At 35.9% G+C, this 11,382-nt stretch overlaps 1 protein-coding gene across 6 annotated transcripts in view; it reads right to left on the bottom strand.

Moving 5' to 3' along the window:
• Eip93F (Ecdysone-induced protein 93F) overlaps positions 1-11,382 on the bottom strand; it is a 53,902-nt gene that overhangs the window by 28,618 nt on the left and 13,902 nt on the right. For 4 of the 6 annotated variants that reach the window (XM_035080986.1, XM_035080987.1, XM_035080990.1 and 1 more), the window contains one exon: positions 1,931-2,694. In XM_035080986.1, coding sequence (XP_034936877.1) covers positions 1,931-2,024 — 94 coding nt within the window. In that variant the 5' untranslated portion in view covers positions 2,025-2,694. Of the gene's footprint in view, positions 1-18; positions 1,140-1,930; positions 2,695-11,382 lie in introns of all 6 variants that reach the window. The other 2 variants (XM_035080991.1, XM_035080988.1) reach the window with 2 other exon arrangements.

Below are 11,382 nucleotides of genomic sequence, written 5' to 3'. Positions count from 1 at the left end.
TGACAAATTAAAACATACCTACATATATGACTTAGATAAGTGTTTAACACTTTGTCTGAGAACTTGAAAGCTGCACCTTGGTCAATGCAAGGCAAAACGACATCGTCTGCAGGTCGTTGCGCTCGATCGACATCATTTTCTTCAACTTGCCTTTCTCGTTATGGCATTCCCGGCAACTCGGCCTCAATCGCGATTACGTCTTCAAGTATATATACATACACCATACCAGTAGCCGGTCAGTACCGTGACCGTGGGCTTGTTCTCGACATAAATCCAAGTCCCCATTTTCTTCATCACTCATGATTACGTCTAACTACATTTATTTTCATAATATACCACAATACTATTTTAAACTAATTATTTTGCTAATTTGAAATCCAATGAATTTTATTCAACTCAACAAAAAGATGGTAAAGATGCACAAGAAGAAGAAGAAGAAGAAGAGGAAGAGGAAGAGAAGGAAGAATAAAAAATATTAAATGATAATCACTCGTTGATTACACTTGTTTCTTAAGTTCACAAAAAATCAGTTCCTCTTGTATTCAATATGACATAGTGATTCTTGTTATCATGATTTTTCATTGTTTTATCCTAACGATGGAGATAATAATAATAAAGAAATATAATCACATGAAATTCAAATACACTCAATCATGTATATCACAATGACACTTTTTGTTGATTTTCATCATTTGAATTGATATGATAGATGAATTTCAAGAGACTCACATCCATGACAAAAGACTGTGTGGACGATTAGGCCAGCAGCAGATAGAAACGTGTCGGGAGGAAACGAAGTCTCGAAGGAAAGAGACAAGGGGAGGAAAGATAAAGACGAGTAGTGGGGATTGGTTGTGTAGAAGGGATGGATGCAAGGGTTGTGGAGGGAAAGAAAGGGTGCATCTTGGGGTAACTATAGAGAGAGGGAAGATGAGAAACAGAGAAAAAGAGAAAGGGAGATAGAGAGAGAGAATGATGCAAGTAGGTAGGGAGACTTGGTAAGGTGGAAGAAAAGCGTTCGGGCGGCGGCTTGTCCGTGGTCAAGACACGCGGTTTGCGCAGCACTTCCGCTCAGCCGACGCCCGTGCGTCGCGACGCCATTCGATCATCTCTTAGTCTTACACGATAATATTCCAAATCTACATGAAAAAATTTTGAATTATTTATAAGTCAAAAAAAATTCATGAAAATGATTATTTTAATTGATTTTAAATGTTTAATTGAACATTTAAAACATATTGATATGTGTAGAGAATGAAAATAACTGTAATATAATGGCTGGAAGGATTTAAAATGATAGTGTCATACTTAGAGGAGTTAGAGGAAAGGTATAGTCAGCCAAAGAGTATTTGGCGTTTTCCACTTGCAACAGGTCTCTCGGTCTAGTCGGCTGCTTCAATCCATTCTCGTGGTGTCGGAGGAAAGTGGGAAGGGGATGTATCCGTGTGCCTCTTACTATCACACAGTTCCAACAAACTCCAACAAAGAGTTGAGAAGAGTATGAGCATTGCATAGAACTACTATTATGTACGTTTGATCACAATTGACATCAATATTTTCTTTCTTACTTTTTTTTTTTTTTTCCTGCTTTCGAAATTATTATGTAATAATAATATTAATAATAAAAATTTATGAAATTTTCATCTTAAAAATCATGCTATATCTTTGTGTATCAACATGATAATGCATGAAATACGATGGTATTAAAAATAATCTTGTTGTGGAGTATTTTTTTCTGAAGCTTATATAGTTGATGCAACATTTATAAATAACAATGCAATTTATAATGTAAATTAAAATAAAACTAGATTAATATTTGGTGTTAGTACGGAGGAAAAGAAGTTACGTTAAAATATTGGACAACTTTTAGTGCCCAAGATAAACTATCCAATAAGCTTTGGTAAATATGTAAAATATAGAGTGTACTTACCGACTACGAAGACCATATTCTTTGTCCATCGCAGCAACTCCCTTCGAATATGTCTACGTTCCTGTATGCAGCGAGCATAGGGGCAATCCGCCATTTTTAAAATCACATCTTAGGATGAATGTATGTCCGCTGTGCGGGGTGTGTTTGCAACCAATATCTTATGGTTTCCGTTTTGAATACGTGAGAAGTTTCCGGGTAATGCTTATGTTTTTTTTCTCTAGTCAGTCCACGTGACGCCACCTTGTTAGTCGTTTTTTTACCTCTTTTTCTATTCCCTTACTCAACGTTGATGTCCGGTTGTGCGCGTGATCCTGCAAGCGCACATCCGTGTCTCGTGTTTTAATAGGTCTAACTAGTGATTGGACTTAGTTGATGAGGGTTAGACTTGAGGTGGTAGCGCGGGAGGAGATAGTCGACAAATAAAAGTTTCACTTGATGTAGAAGAATATACCAAAATTAGTCATATGAATTGTAGTAATTATGTGGCTTATAAATAATTCGACTTGTGTATAAAGTGTCTATTTCTTGGCAATAGTGCCAACAATATTCTCACTCCCGCGCGCCACTTGTTCATACACTTAGCCACTTCAGACGTCCTTCCGGCCTTCCTCCAACAGTCTCTCCTTCTTCTCCTTCGCCGCCGTCTTTTCGTCCGTTCAACTTCTCTCGTCGTTGTTACTCCTTGATTTATTCCCCAACTGTGCGTGTACGCCAGTGCGATTGATCTTGGTAATAAGATCAATAAACACCACCTCTTGATACACCTGAAATCAAAATATTAAAACATCAATGACATGCTATATTCATGATCCATAAATATCATTTAATATTAGAGTCCTCGGGAATATCGACAGATGCAACTTGGTGATGTGAATAATGTCACAAATATAACAGACTTATTCTAGCTATTTCTTCTTTAATACAATCATCCATTCGTTCAAGAACAAGAGTGACCAGCAAAATATATAGACGAGTGTGTGTGTATGTTAAGGTGAGCAGGGGTGACCGTTGAAGTGAGGTATAGCCTCGTAGCGGAAACGAGTGTGAGGAAAAGAGAGAAAAAGAGAGAGAAAGAAAGATAGAACCAGGGCGGAAATATGTAGGGGCGTATTCGCGTGGCGAGGAGGACCGCAGGGAAAGAGGAGAAGAGTGCGCCTAATATGCAACAAGAGAAAAAGAATTGGCGATCAATAGGTAGTAGCTGGTAAGCGTCCTTTCATCCATCCCCGCCGCCCACGGCTTTCCCCCTTGTCCTTTCCACCTGCACATTTCCTCCCTTCTTCAATCCCTCCGCGAGACACCGCCACCTTTGTCGCGACCAACGGGACATCGTTCAAACCACGACGTTACTTTTATTCTTTCTAATTGTTAATTTGCTTCATTTCCTTCTCTATACTTTCACCCTTACAACATTTTATCAATTATATTTCCAAGTGTACCATGTGAATTTTCCGTCATTTCGCTTTATCTTTTTCTGGGTTAAAAAGTAATCAATTTCCCTACATTGATTGAATAAACTTTTGTGATAATACTTAGTAGGATTTATAAAGACGTCATTCAACTTGAACTAATATTATAAATGTTGGCGAAATGACAAAAAAAAAAGAGATAGAGAGAGAAAATAATTGTTATATTTGCACAGCTAAAAATACTCGAGGAATTATTGCTGTAAAATTGATAGAAAGTGTTCCAAATATTCTTACCCTTTTGAAACTCGAGGTCGTACGATAATGTTCTGTAATAGAAAAGAGAATGAACAGGAAATTACGTAATATAAAAGTATGCAATATGAAATCCAATTTTTTTTTTCATGCAACAAAAAATATGTAAAAAAAAGAAGAAGGAAAACTGTAAAAAACATTTCATGTCTGGAATTGACAATTTTATTATTACAAATTTCAGTGAAGAAGGTAATATAGGTTGAAGATTCAAGTCATATAACGAGAAGAAGTTATACTTTCTAGTATCGAGAACGATCAGCACAACTAACACATCAACTTTTTCTATCATATCAAGGGATGATGTAGCCTGCTGGTATTCTTTCCCCACTCTTATCTGTCGATACGTGAAATCTACGTGCAAGTCACGGAAATAGCGTGACATAAAATTTCAGCGGTTCAAGATCAAAGTAATTGAAGCACCCACGTGCGTATGTTTATTGCAAATATAGAAGCATGTGACTACTTGGCTATTCTGTCGATCAATATATTGATGAAAGAACTTGCTCATAGATATAATAATAATAATAATGAACATTATTCAACTATTAGATGATTAATAAAAAAAAAACAATTCCAGTTCACAAACAAATTTTTGATGGTATTATAAAATATTTTGTGAAGAAGAGCCACTATACTTTTCCAACAGCACAGTATAATATTGAGGTAGTAGAGTACTCGCTCATCACTAATAACGTTTCTTCTGAGTTGAACTTATATCCTCACAGCCCTTAGTAATGCTGCTAGTCGTTTTCCACTTTACTCACTTACTAACGAATTTCATCACGGCAGTCTTGTCATTGCTAAACGCAAAAAAGTTACCTCAAGATACTTTTTGATATCACAAGATCTTATTACAACGATAATGAAGACAAGGGACTAGAAAAAAAGCAATAATGACTGCACCAAGGTAGAGAGAATAGAAATAGCATCGAAGAGAGAGCGAGTTTAAAAAGAATTAACAAAGCTCCAAAGCTGAAGAAGAGAGTGTTTGAGACATATAAGGGAAAAAAAAGATAGAAAGGAAATGGTCGAACCAGTGGGCCGCAGGGCCTCGAACGTGCCCTTTGTTAAAGCCGACCAGGGAAAAGTAAAGCTCTGTGCGTGTGTGTTGGCTTATATACGTATAGAGTATATCCAATGTAAAAGAAACTGGAATATTTTTCAGAGGTGCAAGGAACCCATGGCGAAGCAGGAGAAAAATACGAATGAAAGTGTAAGAGCAAAGAAGAGGAAAAAACGTAGAGCGTGGGTGAGATGAGGAAGCAGCAGTAGAGGAAGGAGGAAAGCTCAGGAAAAGTAGTGAAAGGTAGACGAGAGGTGAGGAGGTGATGGTGGAGGGGGATCGCGTACTCGGTTTTTTTCATCCCGAGGGTACGAGAGGTGAGGGTGCGTTGGATTCGGTTACTCGGTCTCACCCCTTGGACCTGTTTTTCTCTTTCTTTTACTTCGTTCTCGCTTGCTCCCTCGAGCCACCTCTCCTTGCTCTTCCACCAGCACCTCCCTTCCAACGCGCCTCAGCGCAGTGCTTCTCGCTTTTTTTTTAACGAAGGATCCGCTCAATACCTCGGCTGTCATAACCTCCCGGTGCCCAAGCTCGCATTCCCCGCCGCTTCTTCCTCCTCACCTCTAACGCTGGGTATCCGCCCACCCTCATCTCCTCCTCAACCCACTCATTTCTCTTTCCAGTTTTTAACGTTTCGTTCGACGTTTCCTCAACCCAAGGGAGAATAGAAGGACGTGGAGGGTTTACTAGTCTCTCTCGTTCGCACGCGCCGAATCAAGCATGGGAGAGAAGTGAAAGGGGAAGTTAGTGCATTTGGTCGTTACTTTGTTTTACGTTCTTCCTCCCGTACAAACACCCTGTGAGATCGCCTCTGTACGTATCCATCTCAACCGTCCACCCTTTTCTCTCCTGTGTTCTCCCATCACCCAAGATCCACCCATACACTCTTTACCTTTTTCGCTCAACGCCTTTTTATATGACGCTTTTTTTGGTTATTTTCACTGCTCATCCATCTTTTTCTCGAGTTTCCTACCCAGCCACGAATCTCTCACTTCTTTCACTTACTCCTGACAACCATCAGCGTGTCAAATTTCCTAGAATATCTTGAGTTTAGTCGCACAAAAATATTTTCGGGATTATTTTTTTCCAGCAAAAAGTCCATTCCACAACAGATAGAAAAAGAGGAAAATGAGGATGAACGTATTCTTTTGACAAGAATGCAAAAAATATTGAAAGTAAAATATGTGTATTATGTACAGCTTTGAGAAGCGAAAAGAAATTGACAACCGACAGTTCTCTAAACTTATACGAATTCTATTTCTTCTTATGTTTTTATAGATTCTATATATATATATTTATGTAAAGATACTCTTCCATTGAAATTGAATTGTCTCAAACAAAAATGAAGTTATTCTGAGTAAAACAAAATTTGAAAATACTCAAATTGACTTTATAGATATATAATAGCGCTCATTGAAAATTCCGTGTTAGATACTGAAGCGTAGTGTGGCGAGTCTTTGGTTCTCTCTAACTCTCTCTCTGACGGGAAGCAACAGTTCGCTCTACCCCTCGCACTCCCTTGGCACGCGGCCTGCCGCCCCTAGCATTCAGACGCTATCCTTCTTTCGTTACTCTCTGTTCACGGACTACCAAAGCACACCAGTTTTCTCTCAAGTGTCTACTAAATTTAGGCACTTTCTCTGATCTTTTTGCTTTGGGTTCAAGACCATCCATGCCTTTTTTTAGTCTTTTACTTACATAAAGGGGATGTTCTTCTTCTAAATATCAAATCATATGATAAATCCTTATCTTTTTCTCATCTCGACATATAAATAATTGATTTCGTGAGAGAAAAACAAATATTTGATAAACCAAATATCCATGTAACTCGTAGTTTAAATCCGTTTAAAACTTTGAATTTACATTCATTAATTTATTTCTAGATGTATTATGTTGAATTGAATAGTTATATGAGTAGTGAAATTAATTTTTTACTGAATTTTATTTCACATCAAAGTTATACGAGAATGTAAATTGAGTTTAACCACAGACATGAATATCATGTTTTATAAAGTATAAAATTGATAAACAGTAAGGGAAGTGATGCGATTTTAATCAGTTTTATTACAGGCGAAAATTTACGACACGTGAACCGCTTGCTAATGGATTAAAGGTTTCAATGATCGCTTTTTCGCGTGAAATGTAGTGATATAGTTGTGTGTCAAAATATTGAATACACTATATATATATATATACATACGTACACATGTATTGAATCAAAAAAGGGAATGGCAAAATCAAGCAATAATTTTATCGACAAACTGCATGTTGTTAAAACACAACAATCTCTATGTAACAAGCTTCAAAATTTCATTTACAATATCAAGTTGGAGTCACGTTCGATATTGTTATGTTAATTGACAGTTTATAAAAATTATATACTTTTTAATATTTATTAATTTAACATTTTATTTTTGCTATTTAATCACTTATTCATTTGTCATCAGACGAATTTTGTAATTAATACATTTGAGATGTGTACAGGAGAGAAGATTTGAGTGCCAAAAGAAAGTATTTGACGCATATTTTTTAAGAGGATATAAGAGGGGAAACGCGTCAAAGAATCCATCAAATTAAAAACGCAATTATAAAAAAGCGTCAGGCGCCTTTGTCGTAAAGCAAGCGCGAACGTTACACACCCCCAAGTTCTCTCTCAATTCCCTCGTCGTCGCGACGAAAACTACCAACGTGGATCAGGCGTATCCCTGTTGAGCACCCTCTTCACCCGTCTCGCCGTTACGACATCCAAAAAAATGCTATCGATCTCATACCCACCCCCTTACCAAGCTCAATTATAAAACGCTTCGAAATATGCGACCCTTGCAAAGACGACATATATGGGATCCTTGCATAAAAGGTGTTGCTTGTGTAAATGCATGACGGAGAACATCGAGAGAGAGAAAAAAAAGAAGGGCGAATAAAAGCCAAAAGGGTGAATTTTCGTATGTGGTGCATTGACGAAAAAAAGCGGACCGTCTCCAAAGGCCATCCGCTCCATTGTATATACACATCCATATACTCATATGCACCCATGCACGAATTTCTTCCCTCTTTTCCCTCCTTTGGCCCTGCTACTTTTTCTCCTCTCTTGTCTTCTTCTTCTTCTCAATTTTTTTCATATAACGTTTTCAAGTGCACCGACACTCTACGCTTTGACATTTTCTTAGACGTCTCCTTGTTTAGCACTGAGTCTCGAATAAGAATATCTCTGCAGGGGTTCTTGTTCCTTTGTTCGTTATTATTTCATGCAAGTCTTTCGAAAATTAAATGTCGCTGTTGATGGAAAAAGCCAAAAAAAAAAAAAACGTACGAAGTAATAACAGTACAGACTCCAACTACAGGGTAAATAAAGATATAAGGAAGAGACAGGTAAAATTGTAATTAAAGATGAAAAAAATAATCATCATTTTCGAAAAGTAATGAAAATTTGAAATATTGTCATTTTAAATGACTTTCTATCATGAATAATTGCGTATATTTAAATGATTACATCGGGAAAGTATGTTTATGCCAGCTTACTCTTCATGCTTTCATGCGAAAGCCAGTGTACAAGCATCAAAGAAAATTTGTTGAGACATTTGTTGAAGGCTGTCGATACTTTTTAATTAGAAATTGACGGTAAAGAATTAAAAAAGAAATATGAGAGTGAAAAAAAAGGAAAACATTTTCAACGAATACGTATCCTATAGCTGGTACCACAGAGTGCAAGTTAGAGAAAGGTCGTTAATTATTTCTTACTGCCTGAAGGAGATGATTAATTGGCACGAGAATGGCATGACAGATCCAACGGTATTCGTCTCGTTCCTCCCTTCTTGATGGTCCTCTCGACTCCTCTCTTATCACAGCACCCGGACAGTCCCTTCTCCCTCTCCATTTACCTTACCTTTATATTGATCGAATATTTGAAAATTTTCAGAAACAAATGGAACGAACTAGTGGTTACGAGTGGGGGAAAGAAAAGCGGAAGAAGTGAGGATATGGTGGGGAATATTGGGAAAGGAAGTGGGGAATGCACCACTACCGAACATAGAAAAGAGAGTAGCCAGGGTAACTAACGTTTCACTCTCCCACCCTATCAAGCGAAGATGACGCCCGTCTTTTTGTTTCTACGAATCGTTTTTCGTTTTACTTCCCCTACAATAGGGAGATTACTAACCCCCTCGTTTCGAAAATTACGACTTCAATATTACCATGCTTGATAGCTTTTTCTGTTCTTTCTTCTTTCCCTTAATTCCACTGCTACCACCATATTCTCCATTCCTATCTTCACTTTACCGGCGAACCGCAACAATTTAATTGGTAGCATTTTTATTAAAAAGTATCGACAGCCTCACCTTGTTTTACGGCTCTACGAATTAATGCTCCGGGTAGCACCACCCTCACCATTTGAACTATCAGCCACGGGCTAAATCTTTTGTTCTTCTCATTTTCACTTTATTCTTATTTCGTCTGCTCTTCTCAATTTATTACCTTCCGACAATTTTATTCAATTTTTTGCCATTTAAAAAATTAACAAATAAACGATACACAAACAAAGCTAATTATCAATAATGTTTATTTAATTTATTTTAACAAACTCATTAACTTATTGGCTGTGATGAAAATTTGTTACGAATACATTTGATGTTAAATTCAAAGAAAAGTCTTCGATTAACTGAAAGTTAAATACCAAGTTTAAATTCGTAGCAATCTAGTTGGCTCATTCGTACTGAGAGTTACGGAAGATATATGACCTCGTGTGATTTCACGACGTTGAACGTGACTTTAGTAGAACTTACACCCGGTATAAACGAGCCAGCACCCACACTTGCACTCCAAAGAATTACATTATGCAGCGTTGATTGTGTTATACTTGTTCTCTACCTATTTATACACCAACACATGTTACACATTTTAGACATACACAATGTCAAACTTACTCGACAGTGTGTACTGAATGACGTGAAAATCCTATGAACTCATTTTTACAATAATGGTAATATATGCCAATATACACAGTTGATAAATGTCTTTTTTATCAGTTTCCTCAGAAATATTCCTAATTATTATAAGCTATTTAATGCAGTCGCTGAGTTTTGTACAAAATTAAACAATCGAATAAAATTATAGTTAAACGTTGACTTGAAACGCTACTTAGAATGAAAATATCAATTAAACGGAAATTAACTTGAAAAAATGATGTCTTTATGTTAACTCATTCTAATCAATTTATTTAAATTTATAACTTGTTATTGAATTATAAATTAACAAAGTACTGTCAATAAATTATCAAATAGCTCATCATGCTTTTTTTCATTTTGTTTTTCAACTAATTTCTTAGCAAATTAAAAAACAATTCTATTCTTGCAATTGCAGTATTAAATAACATCATGATTTGTTGAAAAAAAAAACAAATAAATAGAAATGACATTTAAATGAGATTGAATTATCATGAATTTAAAGTCTATTATTACTTCTGCATACCCGTTGAAAAGTCAAAATAAAATGATCCATTATCAAAATGAAATTCTATATATGTATGTATAGTTTAGCAAATTTCATGAATGTCTCAGTCTTTGTATCTTCAAATATCATCACGTATGTCTCGATAATACTGCAGATTATCGAGTGCACGTGCCAGAACTCGCGTCAGAGCAAATATATCATGACAAAGCTGTAGTAGTTCTCTTTCTCTCTATATATATACCACTAGCTTATTTCATCCTAGTTTGAATTCTCTAAGGTACTGTTAATTAATAAGACTAGAAAGCTCATCGATAGAGACAATTATATATACAATATTAAATGACAATTTTAATAATTATACGACTCTTATTACAATAATAATCAATTCAATAAAGATGATAGAAATATTTTTGCAATCAAGTTCTTTTTATTGGAAGCTTTTTTTCGAATATTTGTTTAGTTTTGCTACGTAGTTATTTCATGAATTAGAATTTGATATGAGTAATAGTGGGACACATAACACATTGATATGCATGTTAGTTGTTTTCCTCCAAAATGTCGATTGACAGGTTTGTGTGGTTACGTAAACTTAATGATGCAGATAGCCCAACTAAAATGGGGACAGTTTGTCCACTACCACAAGCTTGTCCAACGAAATGCATTCGCGTGTTTTGCTGTTCGATAAATAAACATACTGTACTTATAGAAATAATTCAACAGCCTATATGTAAAAACAAAAAATATCTAAGCTTTATTAATTGAAATGTATTCGTTGACTAATTAATATTATTATTACTCTTTGCTAACATCCATATTTGATTACTATCAAACTCAGTCATGCCATTCTAATGTACTCTACTGTAAGCTTTGTTATGTAAAGAAAAATAATTAATAAAATATATATCATCTGAATACATTCACAATAGAAAATAATTGATGAAATCAAACATTACTAAATGATATTTGTGAATTTAACTAATGTTAAATGTCTATATGTTTACAAGTGTTTTCGATCATAACTAGGTGATGTTTAGGTATTTATAATAATGATATAGTATAGTGATGATATTGGTGAAAATCCCCAACTGAATAGAGCATGCAAATCTGAACAGGCAGACAGCCAATTAGTGTCATTGATCGTCGACAACTATTATGAGGTTGAGTACGCGTTGCCTGGCAAATGTCGAGGTGGACAATATTTGTTTATTGTAGATAACACTAAG

This window comes from Chelonus insularis, unplaced genomic scaffold (genome assembly GCF_013357705.1).
Source record: "Chelonus insularis isolate UGA/USDA-ARS -01 unplaced genomic scaffold, ASM1335770v1 contig_317_pilon, whole genome shotgun sequence".
In the NCBI taxonomy this organism is placed as follows: Eukaryota; Metazoa; Arthropoda; class Insecta; order Hymenoptera; family Braconidae; genus Chelonus; species Chelonus insularis.
Note: the sequence above shows the minus strand (reverse complement) of the source record. Positions and strands in the feature narration are given on the sequence as shown.